This window comes from Nansenia antarctica, assembly GCF_963989245.1.
Source record: "Nansenia antarctica genome assembly, chromosome: 7".
Classification (NCBI taxonomy): Eukaryota; Metazoa; Chordata; class Actinopteri; order Argentiniformes; family Microstomatidae; genus Nansenia; species Nansenia antarctica.
The window spans coordinates 36382457-36405421 of NC_137677.1; the positions used below are offsets into that span (position 1 = coordinate 36382457).

The window sequence follows — 22965 nt, forward strand, 5'->3', positions numbered from 1 at the left end:
ATTAATTAGACCCCTATACTTTCTTTTATTTATTTTTTGTTTCTTTTTATTATTAGCCTACTACTACGACCTTTTCCGTTTGTAAAGCGTCTTTGAGTGTCTAGAAAAGCGCTATATAAGTCTAATGTATTATTATTATTATTATTATTATTATTATTATTATTATTATTATTAAAGGCACCTACATCGACTGCGCCCTGGGCAACATGACCCAGGAGATGAGCCGCTACTACGCCGGGCAGAAGGCCGTGCTCTTCTCCGTGGTGGTCACCGACGGCCACGTGACGGGCAGCCCCTGCGGCGGGATCAAGGCGTCGGCGGAGAGGGCCAGGGACCACGGCATCCAGGTGTTCTCCGTGGCCGCGTCCGAGAACGTAGACGCGGCAGGGCTGGGGGAGATCGCCAGCTCCCCGGCCGAGGTGTACCGCAACGACTACCTGGCCGTCAGCGTGGCGGGCGGACGACCGAAGATAATGACCTCGTCCATCGACCGCATCATCAAAGCCATGGTGACCGCCTAGGATCTTTCAGGATGCTAGCCAGAAGAAGAAGAAGCCTGTTACTATGAGATATTTTAGTAATTAGAAGATTCGATTATTAGATGAAGTTGTTTATTACCCTAGCTAGCTAGTCTTTGTTCCCCTCTCCCAAGTTTGATTGTTGTTTGAATCATAATTGTTTTGTTTGTTTGTGTTCTCTTCACAGAAATATCAAGCGTATCTGGAGGTAAGCTGTTGTTTTGGGGGGGATGGAGTGGAAATACGCAATTCAACAACGTGTTTTTTACATGAATAACTCATGGATGGTCAGTCCTTGTATCCGTAGCTCTGTCTCTGACGTTGAGGGGTTACATTTCTCCAGCCCTGCCCCTCAACCCCATCCCTCAGCTGTATACCAACAAAATGGCGGGGAGTCCGCTTTGGTGCTGTTAGAATTCCAGATCACACATGTATTTTTTTGGGGGGTGATATTTAAATTAGTTAATTTGTTTTAATTAGAAATATATATATATATATATATATATATATATATATATACTACACACTCCCGCAACCTCATATCACCATTTCTCACACAGTGGATAATGCTTTCACTCCGTGTTGACCTTTGACCCCTGTGTTGACCTTCCTACTATGCAGTGTTACAAGGTGTCATGTGTTGAGAGGGAGGGCCCCCTCGGTCCAAAAGGTCGCAGAGGAACCAAGGTGAGCATCCTAACCAGAGACAGGTCCACTATTGTTTCTGTCAGAGTCAACTGTTTGTGGTTTATTTTCATTCATGTGTTCATTGTAGGGAGCAAAAGGAGGAGGCGGCCATCTTGGACCAAAGGGTGCTAAAGGTCTTCAGGTAGGCTGGCGGCTCTGACCTCAAACACACCATCAAGGGAGTACCAGGGAGTATTCATTACAGAAGAGATTATAGCTGTTTTTTTATGTAGTAATCAATGTAAACATAATAAGTAGGGTGAATTTGGGTAATGTGGGACACCAGTGTATATTTTGTGTTTTAACAACATGTAGTCAACAGGACTTTTACTAGAGGCTTAGCATGGATGTCATGTGACTGAAATCACATGACTTCATGGGGGAGATGTCACAGAAATGGACTGGAATTTAGATGACCCAATGTCCCAGGTTTTCAGAATTCACCCTACTTATAAAGCATGATGCCTCTTAAACATGTTATAAGTGCTTGTCAATGAAGGTTGTAGAATTGTTTTAGTGAAGGGATGTAGGCTAATTATAATGACGATGTTGTCGTTACTTTTTGCCACAGGGTGACCCTGGTATGGAAGGTCCGATTGGTCGCCCCGGTCAAAAGGTTTGTGTGTTACTGAAATCTATTGGTCGTCCTCACTAGCAGCAGACTGTCAATCCACCATGCTCTGTCCTCTCTTACCTAACGTTCTCTGCTCTGGTTTAGGGTGAGATCGGGCTTATAGGTGAAAAGGTGAGAAAACTAAATGTCTTCTATCTTATTATCCTATTTGTGTCACACCGTGTTCGCTTTGATTAATGGTTTTTACCGCTTTCATAGGGTGAACTTGGATCAGATGGACAGAAGGTAATTATTCATTCTGACATATTATGGACGCACTATACTGTCTTTAAGTAAGATTGCTTGAGAAATGTTTGCCTTGGTCATTTACGAAAAAAGCCATTGTTGTTAACGTTGAGTCTTTGATCAGGGCCTGTTTGGACTTTCTGGCAGAAATGGCACAGACGGCTTGAAGGTGGGTCCAAACTCTGGTTTAATTCTTCTGGTATTGCTGCTGGTATTACTGCTGGTATTACTCCTGACAATTATCACTACTGCATTCATTTGCACAGTTACTGTAAATGATTGCTGTTACATACAGTTGACATTGTATTATTATTATTGTTATTATTACAGTCATTACTGCTGCTACTTACACTACACACTTTTGCACTACGACTGTCACTGTTTTATAGCATTTCACTATATCAATTAAGGCTATGTGCGATGTACATGACAAAAACATGTTTTGATTTGATTTCATAGGGGAGTATTCATTCAGGCTAAAAACATAATCTGTTATGTAAGAGTGTTACTCTCATGTTGATCCTAATATGACTGTTCTGCTTTGGGACATAACAGGGTAAATTTGGTCGAATTGGAGCTCCTGGTTGTAAAGGTGACCCGGGTGACAAGGTTAGTGACACTGTGATATGGTTCATTGGCTCCAGTAGTACAGCACGCATTTCACCAGCGACACACAAACATCTCTTTATGGGAATACTGTTGGTTTTTCAATGACTAGATTTCCTTGCAAAGCCAGGTAACATTTGACCCTTTTCACTACTGTTGTTTACACATACTTATTTTTGCACACACCATATTTTTGCACATATTTGTACACACCTAATTTTTAAGGTTAGTCTCTTAATTATACATCTGTATACACCATACTGTACATATCATTGCATAACTGCACATAGCTTAATGTTATCCATCTCTTGTGTATATACCTACTACCTACTGTACTTATCCTACTGTACATACCATACCATAACTGTACATATCCTATTTTGTCTATACTATCAATGTTTTTCGCATTATACAGTATGTCTATCATGTCTTTTGCACTATATCACTATTTGCACTTCTGGTTAGATGCTAAACTGCATTTCGTTGTCTGGTACTTGGTACTCTGCAATGACAATAAAGTTGAATCTGATCTAATCTAACGTAGCGTGTTCCTCTGCATGGTGCTGTGTGTCTGACAGGGCCAGGAGGGTCACCCAGGAGAGGAGGGGGCCGGGGGCCTGCCTGGCGCTGGGGGAGACAAGGTCTGGATCTGACACTTTACACTTTACACTTTACACTTTACACCACAGTACTACAGTAGTGTTTACTGTTATTATTGTTTTCTCATGTTGTTGTTGTGTGGTCCCCCCACAACAATTATATGAATGATGGACAGCTGTTATATGAATGATAACAGACCAAGGCGGCAGTTCCCACGTTCTCTGGTTGTCCTCAAACCATTCCACTGATGTAGGAAGGGCGTCGAGTCTGTCAGAGGGCCGGTCTCACAGACGAGGCTTAAACCTAGTCCTGGACTAAATCACCCCTTCAATGTAACATCTCCATAGAAGATGGCTTTTATATGAATGATAGACAGCTGTTATATGAATGATGGACAGCTATTATATTAATGATAGACAGCTGTTATATGAATGATAAACAGCTGTTATATGAATGATAGACAGATGTTATATGAATGATAGACAGCTGTTATATGAATGATAGACAGCTGTTATATGAATGATAGACAGATGTTATATGAATGATAAACAGCTGTTATATGAATGATAAACAGCTGTTATATGAATGATAAACAGCTGTTATATGAATGATAAACAGCTGTTATATGAATGATAGACAGCTGTTATATGAATGATAGACAGCTGTTATATGAATGATAGACAGCTGTTATATGAATGATAAACAGCTGTTATATGAATGATAGACAGCTGTTATATGAATGATAGACAGCTGTTATATGAATGATAGACAGCTGTTATATGAATGATAGACAGATGTTATATGAATGATAGACAGCTGTTATATGAATGATAGACAGATGTTATATGAATGATAGACAGCTGTTATATGAATGATAGACAGATGTTATATGAATGATAGACAGATGTTATATGAATGATAAACAGCTGTTATATGAATGATAGACAGCTGTTATATGAATGATAAACAGCTGTTATATGAATGATAGACAGATGTTATATGAATGATAGACAGCTGTTATATGAATGATAGACAGCTGTTATATGAATGATAGACAGATGTTATATGAATGATAAACAGCTGTTATATGAATGATAGACAGATGTTATATGAATGATAAACAGCTGTTATATGAATGATAGACAGATGTTATATGAATGATAAACAGCTGTTATATGAATGATAGACAGCTGTTATATGAATGATAAACAGCTGTTATATGAATGATAGACAGCTGTTATATGAATGATAGACAGATGTTATATGAATGATAGACAGCTGTTATATGAATGATGGACAGCTGTTATATGAATGATAAACAGATGTTATATGAATGATAGACAGCTGTTATATGAATGATAGACAGCTGTTATATGAATGATAGACAGCTGTTATATGAATGATGATAAACAGCTGTTATATGAATGATGATAAACAGCTGTTATATGAATGATAGACAGCTGTTATATGAATGATAAACAGCTGTTATATGAATGATGATAAACAGCTGTTATATGAATGATAAACAGCTGTTATATGAATGATGATAAACAGCTGTTATATGAATGATAGACAGATGTTATATGAATGATAGACAGCTGTTATATGAATGATAGACAGCTGTTATATGAATGATAAACAGCTGTTATATGAATGATAAACAGATGTTATATGAATGATAGACAGCTGTTATATGAATGATAGACAGCTGTTATATGAATGATAGACAGCTGTTATATGAATGATGATAAACAGCTGTTATATGAATGATGATAAACAGCTGTTATATGAATGATAAACAGCTGTTATATGAATGATGATAAACAGCTGTTATATGAATGATAGACAGCTGTTATATGAATGATAGACAGCTGTTATATGAATGATAGACAGCTGTTATATGAATGATAAACAGCTGTTATATGAATGATAGACAGCTGTTATATGAATGATAGACAGCTGTTATATGAATGATAAACAGCTGTTATATGAATGATAAACAGATGTTATATGAATGATAGACAGCTGTTATATGAATGATAGACAGCTGTTATATGAATGATAGACAGCTGTTATATGAATGATGATAAACAGCTGTTATATGAATGATGATAAACAGCTGTTATATGAATGATAAACAGCTGTTATATGAATGATGATAAACAGCTGTTATATGAATGATAGACAGATGTTATATGAATGATAGACAGCTGTTATATGAATGATAGACAGCTGTTATATGAATGATAGACAGAGGTTATATGAATGATGATGATAAACAGCTGTTATATGAATGATAGACAGCTGTTATATGAATGATAGACAGCTGTTATATGAATGATAAACAGATGTTATATGAATGATAGACAGCTGTTATATGAATGATAGACAGCTGTTATATGAATGATAGACAGCTGTTATATGAATGATAGACAGATGTTATATGAATGATGATAAACAGCTGTTATATGAATGATAGACAGCTGTTATATGAATGATAAACAGATGTTATATGAATGATAGACAGCTGTTATATGAATGATAGACAGCTGTTATATGAATGATAGACAGCTGTTATACGAATGATAGACAGATGTTATATGAATGATAGACAGATGTTATATGAATGATAGACAGCTGTTATATGAATGATAGACAGCTGTTATATGAATGATAGACAGCTGTTATATGAATGATGATAAACAGCTGTTATATGAATGATAAACAGCTGTTATATGAATGATTGACAGCTGTTATATGAATGATAGACAGATGTTATATGAATGATAGACAGATGTTATATGAATGATAGACAGCTGTTATATGAATGATAGACAGCTGTTATATGAATGATAGACAGCTGTTATATGAATGATAGACAGATGTTATATGAATGATAGACAGCTGTTATATGAATGATGATAAACAGCTGTTATATGAATGATGATAAACATCTGTTATATGAATGATAGACAGCTGTTATATGAATGATAGACAGCTGTTATATGAATGATAGACAGCTGTTATATGAATGATAAACAGCTGTTATATGAATGATAGACAGATGTTATATGAATGATGATGATCAGCTGTTATATGAATGATAAACAGCTGTTATATGAATGATAGACAGATGTTATATGAATGATAGACAGCTGTTATATGAATGATAGACAGCTGTTATATGAATGATAAACAGCTGTTATGTGAATGATAAACAGCTGTTATATGAATGATAAACAGATGTTATATGAATGATAAACAGCTGTTATGTGAATGATAAACAGCTGTTATATGAATGATAGACAGCTGTTATATGAATGATAGACAGCTGTTATATGAATGATGGACAGCTGTTACATGAATGATGGACAGCTGTTACATGAATGATGGGTGTTTATTCCAGGGGGATCCTGGTCGTAATGGAAGGTCGGGGCCCCCAGGCCGCAACGGAGCCCGTGGACCTAAGGTACCTTATAATGACATCACAACACAGGATATTAATAGTAGCTGATATATATATATATATATATATTATTATATTGATATTAATAGTAGTTGAGTAGGATTCTCTGTTTGATGTACACTTTAAACAACATGTCTGTACAGTATGTATGTTTATATAGTTATATGTATGTACAGTTTGTATGTTTATATAGTTATATATATATGTACAGTATGTATGTTTATATAGTTATATATATGTACAGTATGTATGTTTATATAGTTATATGTATGTACAGAATGTATGTTTATATAGTTGGAATTTTATTTTATTGGAATGAATGTCTGTACTGTATATATGTGTGGTTGTTTTAGTACTTGCATGGGATTAAGAGTCTGTTGTTGTTATTGTTGTTGTTGTTGTTGTTTCCTAGGGTGATGGAGGAAGCCCTGGTAGTCCTGGGACACCAGGAACAAGAGGACTAACAGTATGTGACGTATATAAGCATATATATATATAGTCATATATAATCGTATATAATCATATGTAATCAGATATATAATCATATATAGTCATATATAATCAGATATAATCATATGTAATCGTATATAATCATATATAGTCATATATAATCGTATATAATCATATGTAATCGTATATAATCATATATAGTCATATATAATATGTAATCGTATATAAGCATATATAGTAATATATAATCGTATATAATCATATGTAATCGTATATAATCATATATAGTCATATATAACATGTAATCGTATATAATCATATTTAATCGTATATAATCATAAGTAATCGTATATAATCATATCTAATCATATGTAATCGTCTATAATCATATATAATCATATGTAATCGTATATAATCAAATATAATCATATGTAATCGTATATAATCATATATAATCGTATATAATCGTATATAATCATATGTAATCGTATATAATCATATATAGTCATATGTAATCGTATATAATCATAAGTAATCATATATAATCGTATGTAATCGTATATAATCATATGTAATCATATGTAATCGTATATAATCATATATAATCATATATAATCGTATATAATCATATGTAATCGTATATAATCATATATAGTCATCAGGGTTTCCATTAGAAAAAATTGCCGCCGGACATCGTGTCCGGGAAGATTTCGATTTACCGGACAAACGTGAGATATTCCGGTCATCATTTTATTTTTTTTACGTTTTTTTTTTTACGTTTTTTTTTTTCTTTCCCTTTCCTAACACCAGGGGAGCCACCCCTCCTAAATTTCGTTGTTTGGTACCTGTACTGTAGCAATGACAAAGTCCATTCATTCATTCATTCATTCATCATATTAAAATATAATATAGCTGTTTGTCGCGGTGATTACTGTTGTGTAGCGGCCTATATATGCCATTTAATGTCTATTTCTCATCCGATACGATTAGATGCGAGCTATATAATATATAATAATATAACATGATTCGCATGCGCGCTATGCCATTATGTCCAGCGCTGAACGGGCGCCTCACTGGGAACTGAACAGACAGCATCGATCAATGAACGGACTCCACATTACGTTAACTGAAGTTTGTTAAATTGTTTGGGATTAATGTGAGTTTTCTATTTTCTCTTTCCAGTTTTACCCTTTTTTAATCAATAAAACAACGTCATTTCTATAACCAGAGGGGTATTCCATCAACAGCGCTAAAAGAAAATCCAGGTTTAGTCTACCAAGTCTCGCGAGAGTTCCTAAAAAATATCCGGGCACATTCTGATAAGTCTCGCGAGAGTTATCAAAAATAAGCCAGGATTTTCCTTTAGCGACGTTGATGGAATACCCCCCTGGTCTCGCTGGTTGGGAAGGCATTGATTGATTGATTGATTGAAAAATGTATTAGAAGATTTGCAGAAGTAGGTACATGAAAGTACATATTACATACAAGGTCAACTAACAGGATAAAAACCCAAGAAAGCCACTGGCTTATTTCAATTGGGGTCCTTGATTCTCAATTCATCGTTACATGTAAGACAGACAAAAAAACTAGTACTATCTACAAGATAATACAGACAAATAACTAGTACTATCTACAAGATAAACATACATCCATCATGGGAAGAACAATACAACAAAACATTAGGTATGTACAGCGGGTAGGACAGGTGGGGACATACACCACAGGTGGGGGCGGGGGACAAAACACAAAGTATGTACAGTGGGTAGTTCGGGTCTTTTAATCTGATTTTTGATTTAGAGGGTCCAGTTACGGATGCAGCCTCCTGTAAATGTTTTTTGAGAGTGGTTTTGAAGGTGGGCAGTGTTTTGCACTCCTTTAAGATTATAGGAAGGGCGTTCCACATTTTTACTGCATAGTTTGCAAACGAGTTTAACCCCTTGTTTGTGGTGCAACGCGGTTGAACGTGGTTCGTGGAGCTTCCTCTGGTATTGTATGTGTGGACGTTGTTCACTTTTTGGAAGTATGTTGACAGGTACTTGGGTGTCTTTGTGGTGTAGCGTATCTTGAAGACCAGGCCCAGTGCAAGCTGCTGCACTCTGTCAACTACTCGTAGCCAGTCAAGGCTCAAAAAATGAGCAGCGGTTAGATGTGTCCTAGGGTTGAGGCCTAGCAGAAGCCTAACCAGTTTATTTTGGGCTGTCTGGAGTCTTGTTTTTTGGGCCTTTGTGGTTCTATAGTACCATGATGTTACGGCATAGTCGAAGTGACATTGAATGAGAGCTCCTGATAGGGTCCTCAGTGTGTTTTTACTGACAAGTGAGGATATCCTGTACAAGAATCTAGTTCTATGGTTCACTTTTTTGATTACTTTTGCTGCCATTTTATCTCCGGAAAGATTTGCCTCTAAGATGGAGCCCAGGTATGTAATATCCTCTTTTCTTGTGATATTAATGTTACCCACTTTTATTTTGAAATTTACAGCCTTTCTGAGTTTAGATGGGGATCCGTATAGGATGGTTTCAGTTTTACCTAGGTGTATTGATAGTTTATTGTCAGCTAGCCAGATGCAGATTCTACTCAGTTCAGTGCTTAGTGCATTTTCCACCTGCAATATGTCCCTGTCAGAGACCAGCAGAGCCGAGTCATCCGCGAACAGGAACAAATTGCAATCACATGCTGATGACATGTCATTCACATATATTAGGAACAGTAAAGGTCCCAATATGCTTCCTTGTGGAACGCCGCAGGTCACTGGGAGGGGGGGGGGACAGTGTTCCGTTCACACTAACCACCTGTTCCCTCCCCTCTAAGTAGGATTGCATCCAGCTCACAGATGTTCTATCGAACCCAATTGCTTTCAGTTTATCTAACAATATGTGGTGATCTACTGTGTCGAAGGCCTTCTGGAGGTCCAGCATGACCATGCCGCAGTACTTGCCCGAGTCCACCTCATGGTTGATGTGGTCGTTCAAATAGAGAAGGCATGTGTCAGTGGAATGGGATGTTCTGAATCCTGATTGAAATTCATACATCAGATTTTTTTCGGTAAGGTACCTATCAACCTGTTCATAAACAAATTTTTCCATAAGTTTCGAGATGGAATTAAGAATAGAAACAGGTCGGTAGTTGCCTGGGTCTAATTTGCTTCCTTTTTTATACAGTGGGGTTACCCTTGCTATTTTAAAGTCAAGGGGGACGTGTCCCTGTTTGATGGAGAGGTTTATTATGTGGGTGATGATTGGGGTAATGGAGGCAGCTGAGTCTTTTAGAAATCTGGCTGGAATATTGTCATGGCCCGTGGCCTTTTCTGAGTGTAGAGCGCCCAGTTTTTTAAACACCTCATCGTTTGACACCATGGAGAGTTTAAAATCATCTTTGCGTACACCCAGTTTATTGTAGAACGCACGGATGTGCTCTACACCATAACGCCCTGAGTGGGGTGGTAGATTGTTAACTAATTTAGTGGCTATGGTTGTAAAGAAAGTGTTTAAGCACTTAGCCACATCCAGCTTGTCTGTAAAGAGAGAATCTCCAGATTTTATGCTGATGTTTGTAGACCTGGTTTTGAGTTTTTGACTGCTTAAGTAGCTTCCAAAGGTCACGTGGTTTGTTTAAGTTTTCTTCGATTTTGTTATCGAGGTATTTTTTCTTAGCAGATTTGGTCATGGTAATTACCTGATTGCATAGTTTGTTGCATTGTTTTTTAATTTTCTCAAAGTGGGTTTTGAGATCTTCGTTTAAGTGTTTCACTAATTTTGATTTGCATTTTTGAACTTCAGAGCATTTTAGGTCTCTGACCTGGCATTTCGTTTAGCTGCCTGTCAAATCATACTTAATCGGACTCGGGAGTCATACGGGTCTGTATGTCGTCCTGAAGACCGGCTGTTAGATCATATCGCTGAAGTTTGTCTCCATCTTAGTGTAAATGTTGTCCGTTTCGTTTGTTATCCTTGTTATTGTGCGATAAAGTTAAGGTGCTCCGCTTCGGGCCACCATTTTCAGCTGAGCACCAAACACACACACAACACTGCCCGAGAGAGAAGGACCCGCCCCCTTTAGTTAGCCTATAGCAGGGGTCCCGAAACTACGGCCCGCGGGCCGAACACGGCCCACCCCCACACTTGGACCGGCCCTTTGAACAACGTGTAATTTCTAACTGCAATTGCGGCATTGCACCGACGTGGTGGCGGGGGCGCTGTTTCGCAAATAATTGGAAATACATTTCCACCATAAATTGATGCAGAAAGGGCACAAATTGCATCTAAATTCACCAGAATGCAAGAAATTAAGTGTTTGATGCTCGTTTAAGGACCCCCAGACAGCCCTGCTTCATGGGTCCCCCCGTGTATGATGAGGGTCCTCCCTCAAGTATCAGACTGTAAAACTGATTATATTTCATTGACATATCACTATAGGTATAAATTCCATCCAAATTCAACTGTTTAGACTTTGTTTGCATCCACCAGTGGTCTCCTGCGCACAATTGCTTTGCGCAACCGCCTCCATTCCACTCCGTTCCATATTATTGTATGTTAGAGACCAACCCAGGCCCCCCATCACAGAAAGGAAAAATGATGTGGCCCTCACAGAAAAAAGTTTGGGGACCCCTGGCCTATAGGCTAACTAAAGGGGGCGGGTCCTTCTCTCTCGGGCAGTGTTGTGTGTGTGTTTGGTGCTCAGCTGAAAATGGTGGCCCGAAGCCAATTTGAATACAATTCGCTAAAGTTCACATTCTGATTCCTTCTATTTTAAAAAAGACGAATATATTATATTAAATTGTGCTTAGAGGGAATTATTTTCACCGGACATTATGTCCGACGAGTTTTCAATTTGTTGGACTTCAACAAATTTTACCGGACAAAGACCGGTAATTACCGGTTAACGGAAACCCTGATAGTCATATAATCGTATATAATCATAAGGGATCGTATATGATCGTATGTAATCGTATATAATCATATGTAATCATATGTAATCGTATATAGTCATATGTAATCATATGTAATCGTATATAATCGTATATAATCATATGTAATCGTATATAATCATATGTAATCGTATATAATCGTATGCAATCGTATATAATAGTATGTAATCGTATATAATCATATGTAATTCTATATAATCATATGTAATCGTATATAATCATATATAGTCATATATAATCTTATGTAATTGTATATAATCGTATGTAATCGTATATAATCATATATAGTCATATATAATCGTATGTAATCGTATGTATAATTGTATATAGTCGTGATAGCTGTGGTTACTCATTAGTCATTATCAGTATTTTTGTTTTTATTCGGTTTTAATTGATTTTGTTCCATTCTTGCAGGGGGAGAATGGAGGACATGGACCAAAATGTGAACCGGTATGCTGACCTGAGTAGATACGTCACATGATGGCAAAGGTTCACATTTTCAGTCTAATCATTTTTGCCTTCATTTAGTTAGTTGATAAAGAACCGGTACGTGTGTGTCATTAGGGGAGGAGAGGAGACCCCGGACCCAAGCCCACACATGGACCTAAAGGACGAGACGGAGAGAAGGTAACTCAGACCCCCACCTCCACCTCCACCTCCACCCCCACCTCCACCTCCACTTCCACCTCCACCTCCACCCCCACCTCCACCCCCACCTCCACCTCCACCTCCACCCCCACCTCCACCTCCACCTCCACCCCCATCCCACCTCCACCTCCACCCCCACCCCACCTCCACCTCCACCTCCACCCCCACCTCCACCTCCACCCCCACCTCCACCTCCACCCCCACCCCACAGTCCCTCCTAAAGACCTCCTCATCCCCTCTACCCCCCTGTACAGTGCCTCCTAAAGACCTCCTCATCCCCACTATCCCCCCTGTACAGTCCCTCCTAAAGACCTCCTCCTCCCCTCTACTCCCCTGTACAGTCCCTCCTAAAGACCTCCTCATCCCCTCTACCCCCCCCCCCCGTGTAAATTAAAAAATAAAACTAATTCTTCCTTCTTCTAGCATTGTGACTGCCAACGGCCCCTGGTCCTAGCATAGATTTGTTTCTCTTACGATGACTGATGGATAGATGATTCACTCCCTTAAACAAAATGTATTTGTTTGGAAGTCGCTTTGGATAAAGGCGTCTGCTAAATGTCTGAAAAAATGTAAATCTAAATGTTCAACACACCCGTTCAGAAGCTTGCTTTGTTGCCGTTGGATACATAACGTCTTCAGCTGACCTGGTCCAGCTGCCGGTGCATGCGGTCCATCTTCATCCACAGCCACGTTGTTGACGTAACACAGAGGTCAACAAGAAGAACTGCAGTGAAGTGCTGCTAGCCTAAATATTTGTGGATGATGGATGACGTCCTACCAAACTCTGACATGTCCATTCCCTCCCCAGGGGGAAGGAGGGCCGGAGGGGGAGAGGGGACACGTGGGCGAAACTGGATTCAAAGGATCGAAGGTGAGGGGGATGGGGGGTGGGGGACTGCAGCATTCTGGGAGAATTAGTCATTACAGCAGTACCCATGGATACGGTGAAAGCACTGTAGGAACAACTGTTACCTCAGATAAACTGTACTCCTTTAGTTTTTACCCCACGAGAGCCCTTGTGCTGCCAAATAATTCAACCGTGGTTTCTTATCGGCAGACAAACATTCCGAAAACAAGGAAGTAAATGGATATAGATGTTTGTTGTCTGGGATCGCCGGTCTTATCAGAGACTGGTTAGGAATGTGTTATCGTTGGTCACAGACATAGGGGAGGCGATACACACACACACACGTCCCAAGAGAGCGCAGGGTCAGCCGCAGGTCACCACCCGTGGGGCAATTAGGGGTTAAGTGCCTTGCTCGAGGGCACAACGGCAGCGGTAGACACCTTAGATGTGATGCCAGCAACCCTTTGGACGGCGGCTCACACCATGAGTAATGGTTTGAGTGAAGCCAACATCAGTAATGGTGTGTGTGTGTGTGTGTGTGTGTGTGTGTGTGTGTGTGTGTGCGTGTGTGTGTGTGTGTGCGTGTGTGTGTGTGTACTCTCTCTCTGTTTCTAGGGAGACAACGGGCTGCCAGGCCCTAGAGGGAGTCCAGGAGACCAAGGACCACCTGGGGCGACGGTATGTTTTCATATCTAATATTACACTTCCTGTCCTTTTTGATGTAACTGTCGTTAGGTCAGTAATACCCAGACTGATGTTCCCACATCCTGCTAATGGAACTGTTGTTTAGTAAGACCAGAGAAGTGCTGTTCCCATGGCCTGTTGATGGAGATGTTGTTTAGTAAGACCAAGGCGGCAGTTCCCACGTTCTCTGGTTGTCCTCTAACCATTCCACTGATGTAGGAAGGGCGTCTAGTCTGTCTGAGGGCCGGTCTCACAGACGAGGCTTAAACCTAGTCCTGGACTAAATCACCCCTTCAATGTAACATCTCCATAGAAGATGGCTTTTAGTCTAGGGTTAGGCCTTAAACATTGTCTGTGAAACCGCCCCTGAATGTGTTTATTGACAGATGAGTGTGTTACACAGATTAGTGTGTTACGCAGATGAGTGTGTTAAACAGATGAGTGTTAACAGATGAGTGTGTTAAACATATGAGTGTGTTAATAAACAGATGAGTGTTAACAGATGAGTGTATTAATAAACAGATGAGTGTGTTAATAAACAGATGAGTGTTAACAGATGAGTGTGTTAATAAACAGATGAGTGTTAACAGATGAGTGTGTTGATAAACAGATGAGTGTTAACAGATGAGTGTTAACAGATGAGTGTGTTGATAAACAGATGAGTGTTAACAGATGAGTGTGTTGATTAACAGATGAGTGTGTTAATAAACAGATGAGTGTGTTGATAAACAGATGAGTGTTAACAGATGAGTGTTAACAGATGAGTGTGTTGATAAACAGATGAGTGTGTTAATAAACAGATGAGTGTGTTAATAAACAGATGAGTGTGTAAAATGTGTGTGGCCCCTCTGTGTCCCAGGGTGCAGTAGGAGAACTGGGGGATGCTGGACGTAGAGGGGACCCCGGCCCTCCTGGACCTTTGGTTGGTACACTGCTTTTAATTATCAAAATATTCTGAAATTATATACTGTATTTCAGACACACAGGTCCATATCAGCAAAGACAAAGATACACGAGGACAGACAGTATAGACGACGTATGAGATCATGGCATCTCACAGGTCCACAGTGATCAAAACACGGACAGACATTTGTTCCAATGTTTCCAAGGACAAGTGGGATACCTTGTGTCACTTTGTGTAGGCTCAGTTAGAGCTATTATGATTTTAAAAAATCATATTTTTTTATTAATTAACCGACAGATAATCAACACCAGAGGTGGGAACATTACTAGTCACAAAAATAGTTCCATAGTATCTCCAGGGTTCCCGTGCTGGTCTTAAAAAGCCTTAACGTCTCAAATCCAGCAATCCAACTATTAAGGCCTAAAAAGGTCCCAAATGTCAGTTATCCAGTCTGAAAATGAGGTGCTAGGTCTTAAAAATTAGATCCTGCAAGGAAATCAGTCCGACCACATCTATTTACACACAAATGAATCAAGCTGGAACCCAAAAAATGCCAATTCGCTTCCTTTTTTGTCTGTATGGCAGTGAAATCCCTAATTTCATCACCTCGAGGATGACAAAAAGCTATCATATGGTGTCGCGAATAGGTCTAACATTCTATTCAAAGAGGTCTAAAAAAGGTCTAAAAAGGTCTTGCATTTGACTTGTTGAAATGTGTAGGAACCCTGTATCTCAATGTCCATATAATATAACCTGTACACTTATCTGAAGGTTATTACAGGTTAGAAAATGATGACCTCAGACACACACACAAATGATATTCATCTTTTCCTTTCTTCTTTGTATCTCCAGGGTGATATTGGAAGAGACGGGTTTAGCTACCCAGGACCCAGGGGACCCACGGTACTGTCTGAGGACTCACTTTACTTTCATTATATGCATCAAGTGTCTACAGTAACATGTCTACAGTAACCATGGTTACTGTACCACAGCCTGGAGTGGACCAGTGGTCTGGTACCAATACTATGGCCTGGGGTGGACCAGTGGTCTGGTACCAGTACCACAGCCTGGAGTGGACCAGTGGTCTGGTACCAATACTATGGCCTGGGGTGGACCAGTGGTCTGGTACCAATACCATGGCCCGGGGTGGTCCAGTGAATGTGACCACCCCACTCCAGAAATAACCTTTGACCTGTGTCTCCCAGGGCGACAGGGGCCAGCAGGGCAGGGCGGGGCCTCGGGGGGGCAGAGGGGACTGTGGTCACAAAGGAGCGCCAGGGACCAAAGGAACGCCAGGAGGACCGGTGAGTTACACCACAGCTGGAGACCAAGAGATCTCTTTACCCAACACACTGAATCATGGAGTTTGAAGAGGTAGATAGATACAGTTGCAATCAAAATTATTCAACCCTCATTGCATATTAGGCTTATTGGCAAAATGTTACATTTTTCAGCTGTTTGCAATAAATAAAGTAGACAAGTACAGTTTAAAAAACTAATATTACCATGGTTTTTATCCAAATTCAACGCAAAATGCTACTTTAAATCACTACTGCAGTCTAAAAATGATTCAAGCCCCCTGTTGCTTGAGATAGAACACATAAATACCTGGTCTGGCAAGGGGTTTGTTGAGAGTGACGTTTGCATGTTAGAAATATGGCAAAAGTCAAAAGAATTGTCCAAAGTTCAGAGATGAGATCATTGCCTTGCACAAATAAGGAAAAGGATACAAAAAGATAGTAAAAGCACTGAATGTTCCTAGAGATACAGTTGGAAGCATAGTTCGCAAGTTCAAAGTTAAAGGAACAGTGGCTACACTACCTGGATGTGGCAGAAAGAGGAAGCTATCAGTGGCTGCCACTAGATTCCTGAGTAGGCAAGTGGTCAAAAACCCTTGAGTGACTGGAAAACACCTGCAGCAAGACTTGGTGGCAGCAGCCACTGAGGTTTCAGTTTGCACAGTAAGGTTCATACTACACACTGAAGGGCTCCATGCCCGGACTCCAAGACATACACCACTACTGACCCAAAAGCACAAGAAAAGTTGGCTCCAATATGTTCAAAACCATATAAATAAGACACAGAAGTTTTGGAATTCTGTTCTGTGGAGCGATGACACACACATGACAAACTGGAACTTTTCGGGCCTATGGATCAGCGGTATGTCTGGAGGAAGAAGAATGAAGCATATGCTGAAAAGAACACCCTGCCTACAGTGAAGCATGGCGGTGGCTCAGTGATGCTCTGGGGCTGCTTTGCTGCCTCTGGCCCTGGACACCTGCAGCGTGTGGAGGGCACGATGGATTCAGTCAAGTATCAGGACATCTTAGGAAAAAACGTCATGCCGTCTGTGAGGAAGCTGATGCCTGGGCGTCATTGGACCTTCCAACATGACAATGATCCCAAGCATACCTCAAAGTTCACCAAGGCTTGGGTTTCAGAAGAGGAAATGTAAGATTCTAGAGTGGCCGTCACAGTCGCCTGACTGGAACCCCATAGGAAATCTCTGGTGGGATTTGAAGAAGGCGGTTGCAAAACACAAACCCAAGAATATGACTGAGCTGGAGGCCATTGCCCATGAGGGATGAGCTCAGATTCCTCAGGAACGCTGTCAGAGGCTGGTGTCTGGCTATGCATCACGTTTGCAGCAGGTCATAACAGCAAAAGGGTGCTCTACTAAGTACTGAAGATGCTTGTCATGGGTAGGTAGGTAGATAGGTAGGTAGGTAGGTAGGTAGGTAGGTAGATAGGTAGGTAGGTAGGTAGATGAGTAGGTAGGTAGGTAGGTAGATAGATAGGTAGGTAGATCGATCGATAGGTAGATACAGTAGGTAGGTAGATAGGTAGGTAGGTAGGTAGGTAGATAGATCGATAGGTAGATAGATAGATACAGTAGGTAGGTAGATAGGTACTTGATCCCCTGAGGGGAAATTAAGACATTACAGAAGCTCACACCACAACCAACCAAGCAAAATAAAGTAACAATGGAATAATAGAATACATTTTTTTAAATAACATAAAATATACATTATACATTATATATAACAACAGTCCAGTATGATTAACTCTGATCACCCTGGAGCCAACCAGAGGAGGAGTTGTATTGTGGCAGGCAGAAAAGCTCTCCTTAGTGCAGCGTGGTTGTAATAGTCTGTTGCTAAAGGAGCTTTTCTGCTCTCATTTACATTTACGTTTTAAATCATTTGGCAGATGCTTTTATCCAAAGCGACTGACAATATTTACATTTGTCTAAAGTAAGTGAATCATCTACACAACAGTCATCCTAAACTAAAACCTGTGATAAGGACAAGTGCCATCGGCAGTCACAGCGCTAGAGAAAGGACGTTTTTTCTTTATTTAGCCTTTTATTTGTTTTATTTCAAGTGATTAGTGTGTGCGGATGTCTAACACACTAGCCGAGTGAAGCCATGCTGTCTAAGCGGCACACTGATTGAGGATCTACATTTTCTAGAGAAATTAGTCATTCTGACTGAGGAACATCTGTGTTTTCTCTCCAGGGGGAGGCGGGGCCAAACGGGGAGGCTGGGAGGAGAGGGGTCAGAGGGGACGCTGGGGCTGATGTAAGTACCACACAACTCTGGATAGATGAGGTGTCTCAAACCGTAGCGTTGTTGGTGTCTAGCCAGAAGGTTTATAATAAACATAAAGCTTTATAGACATAAATCAGTCTGACTCATGACTCCTCTTTCACTGCGATAAAAATATAGATTTCTATAAATGTAATTAATTGAATACTATGACTGATGTTGTGTATACAGCGATGAGCCAAAACATTATGACCACTGACAGGTGAAGTGAACAACACTTGACTGTGAGGCTCTGGGCAACGTTCTGCTGGGAAACCCCTGGGTTTCATGTGGACGTCAGTTTGACACGTACCACCTGCCTAAACATTGTTTTAGACAGACCGGGTACACACCCCTTCATGGCAAAGGCAGGGTAATGCACTCTGCCACACTGCACACGTTGTTCAGGAACGGTGTGAGGGCCTTGATGAGGTGTCCACAGCGTTGCCCTAGCACTGGAACAGCCATGAGGGGTCAATTTGACCCCTGTGAGTAAAGGAACATTTTTATCTTTGCACTCGATCAAATTTCAGGACGCTCCTTTCATGACTTTTCCTAGATATGTGCGTTCTACCACCCAGTATCCTTACATTTTCAAAATCTCATCAGGATAAGCTAATATAAAGCTATTTTGCAGTTTTTCTGTGTAGGAGGTAGGCTAATTTACAAGCGGACAACTAGTGGTCTAGCAGCTTGAGCATTGTAAAGAGGGGCTCTTTTAGTAGGTAAAAAAGGCACGGCTGTTCTAGTGCTAGCCTCTCCATCCGATCGAGAGTCTGTGGGACGTGCTGGACCGACCCAAGTCCGATCCACGGACAGGCTCCACCTCGCAACTTACAGGACTTGAAGGATCTGCTGCTGATCTGTTCAGGTACCACAGGACTCCTTCAGGGGTCTGGTAGAGTCCGTGCCTCGGCGGGTCGATGCTGTTTTGGGGGCACACAGAGGACCAGCAGCATATTAGGCAGGTGGTCGTAATGATTTGGCTCATCAGTGTGCACTGTACAGTATGTAGCCTATAGCTGTGAATTAGTTAAAGTAGCATCAGCAGAAACCGATCTACTCTCACTGCAGTACCTCTAACCCACCACTAGGGAGACACTGGACCAGAGGGAGACCCCGGACTGACGGTTAGTACTCTTTACTCTGTGAGAGGTCTCAACTTTTGGGGGGGGGAGTGGGGGGGGGGCTGCAATGTGACTGTATTGATGATGTTGATCTGTATGTATGCCCTTTGACCTTTTAGGAATGTGATGTCATGACCTACATCAGAGAGTCATGTGGCTGTTGTGGTAAGATGAGTTATAATGAGTTAAATATGAGTTATTTTTGATGGATTTGCAAAGATGGATACTGCAAAACATAACTAGGACTCTTCTCTGTTGATCCTGTTGTTGTTGTTGTTGTTGTTGTTGTTAATGTTGTTGTTGTTGTTGTTCACCAGACTGTGAGAAGCAGTGTGGAGCTCTGGACATCGTGTTTGTGATTGACAGCTCTGAGAGCGTTGGGCTGACCAACTTCACCCTGGAGAAGAACTTTGTGGTGAACACCATGAGCAGGCTAGGCTCCATGGCCAACTCCCCCTCCTCAGCCACAGGTGACATCAACTCTCTCTGTCAAGATATAGATATGATGCCAGCAACCCTCCAGTCACCAGCTCACATGCAGCTCCCTCCTGAGGCGGGAATCGAACCAGCAACCTTCCGATTCTTAGCAGGCCTCTCTAACCTCTAGGCTACCTGCCTCTCTAATCTCTAAGCTACCTGCCTCTCTAATCTCTAAGCTACCTGCCTCTCTAATCTCTAAGCTACCTGCCTCTCTAACCTCTAGACTACCTGCCTCTCTAACCTCTAGAATACCTGCCTCTCTAACCTCTAGGCTATCAGCCTCTGTAACCTCTAGGCTACCTGCCTCTCTAACCTCTAGGCTACCTGCCTCTCTAACCACTAGGCTACCTGCCTCTCTAACCTCTAGGCTACCTGCCTCTCTAATCTCTAGGCTATCAGCCTCTGTAACCTCTAGGCTACCTGCCTCTCTAACCTCTAGGCTACCTGCCTCTCTAACCACTAGGCTACCTGTCTTTCTAACCTCTAGACTGCCTGCCTCTCTAACCTCTAGGCTATCAGCCTCTGTAACCTCTAGGCTACCTGCCTCTCTAACCTCTAGGCTACCTGCCTCTCTAACCACTAGGCTACCTGCCTCTCTAACCTCTAGGCTACCTGCCTCTCTAATCTCATAGCTACCTGCCTCTCTAACCTCTAGGCTACCTGCCTCTCTAACCTCTAGACTACCTGCCTCTCTAACCTCTAGACTACCTGCCTCTCTAACCTCTAGACTACCTGCCTCTCTAACCTCTAGGCTACCTGCCTCTCTAACCTCTAGACTACCTGCCTCTCTAACCTCTAGACTACCTGCCTCTCTAACCTCTAGACTACCTGCCTCTCTAACCTCTAGACTACCTGCCTCTCTAACATCTAGACTACCTGACCTCTCTAACCTCTAGACTACCTGTCTCTCTAACCTGCCTCTCTAACCTCTAGGCTATCAGCCTCTCTAACCTCTAGGCTACCTGCCTCTCTAACCTCTAGACTACCTGCCTCTCTAACCTCTAGACTACCTGCCTCTCTAACCTCTAGACTACCTGCCTCTCTAACCTCTAGGCTACCTGCCTCTCTAACCTCTAGGCTACCTGCCTCTCTAACCTCTAGACTACCTGCCTCTCTAACCTCTAGACTACCTGCCTCTCTAACCTCTAGACTACCTGCCTCTCTAACATCTAGACCAGTGTTTCTCAACCTTTTTTCAGTCACGGCACCCTTCAAAAGTCGATAAAATCTCAAGGCACCCCAGTCTAAAATATAGCTATTCAAAAACGACACTGCATCACCCAGACAGCCCCATACACACCACACACACACACACACACACACACACACACACACACACACACACACACACACACACACACACACACACTCAGCGGCTATTGATACAAATAAAAGTTGTATTATTATTATTATTATTATTGAGAGAGAGAGGAGGGAGTGAAAAAGGCAAGTGTGCATCAAAGGCATCAGGCACGTAACCGTGCTGTATAAACATGACACAGTGACCGAACAAACGCGGGAATTTATGGAACACATTCATTTTCATATTCCCACATTTGATTGGAAACACCTATCCAGTCCATTCAACGTAAACACCGGGGATGCAGAGTTATTAAGCCAGAAAATGCATCTCTCTCTCCCACTGCGCGCATCCTTGTCTGGATGTATTAAATGCATTGCATGAAAACGAAACCGTGCGTTATTTCCCGAACTTTCCAACCCTGCTTAGCTTCCGAAGTCGGACGACAGAATAATGTCACCGATCATCCATATAGAACAACCACCTCCACACGCTGCCGGCGAGCGAGACTGCCCTGCCCGATCGTACCCTTTTTCGGGAGCGGGGAACATAGGATAGGACCCTTTTACATGTCAATGATTTGCCTTCCAATTGTACAGTCAGACAGCAGGACCTTTGCTATCTCTTTTGCAGCTTGTGGGCCTAGCATGTTATTAACTATTGCTGTGCATGCTGGCAATATTACGGACTCGGCTATAGTGTGTGGCTTCTTCGCCTTAGCAATAATTTCGGCTACGAGGTAACTAGCCTCCAACGCTTTATCAGAAACTTTGGCGCACTTCATCATTACCTGTTCTGGACGGCTATGGTGACTTTTCATCAGAACAAAATATTCAGCATCCTTGCTAGCTTGTGATGGATGATCTGTTGTCAGTTTGTCATGTTCCATGATTCTGCTTGTTTGCTTGTTCATTGCTCTCGAAAATGTATTTGCGCGGTAAATGAAAAAACAATGCAGGCTAATTGCAGACACACTGACCTTACGCTGAACCCGGTATTGACATTGTGACATGGGAAAGGGGCGCGCGAGACAGATTTTGATGTATTGCATTTATTTATTTATAGATTTATTCATTCATTCATATGAACGTCAGAATATAGAATTATTTGACGGCACCCCTGAAGACGCCAGGCGGCGCCCCAGTGTGCCGCGGCACCCCGGTTGAGAAACGCTGATCTAGACTACCTGACCTCTCTAACCTCTAGACTACCTGTCTCTCTAACCTGCCTCTCTAACCTCTAGGCTATCAGCCTCTCTAACCTCTAGGCTACCTA

General features: G+C 41.3%; 1 protein-coding gene across 1 annotated transcript in view; it reads left to right on the forward strand.

The window, feature by feature from the left end:
* Positions 1–22965, forward strand: part of LOC308162563 (collagen alpha-2(VI) chain-like) — a gene marked incomplete at both ends in the record, with an annotated part of 33762 nt that overhangs the window by 6437 nt on the left and 4360 nt on the right. Inside the window, 13 exons of the mRNA XM_080536709.1 lie at positions 178–509; positions 706–726; positions 1140–1205; positions 3249–3311; positions 13570–13632; positions 14224–14286; positions 15152–15214; positions 16049–16099; positions 16402–16500; positions 18715–18777; positions 19878–19913; positions 20030–20075; positions 20228–20380. Of these exons, the coding sequence (XP_080392835.1) occupies positions 178–509; positions 706–726; positions 1140–1205; positions 3249–3311; positions 13570–13632; positions 14224–14286; positions 15152–15214; positions 16049–16099; positions 16402–16500; positions 18715–18777; positions 19878–19913; positions 20030–20075; positions 20228–20380 (1119 nt within the window). The remainder of the gene's footprint in view (positions 1–177; positions 510–705; positions 727–1139; positions 1206–3248; positions 3312–13569; positions 13633–14223; positions 14287–15151; positions 15215–16048; positions 16100–16401; positions 16501–18714; positions 18778–19877; positions 19914–20029; positions 20076–20227; positions 20381–22965) is intronic.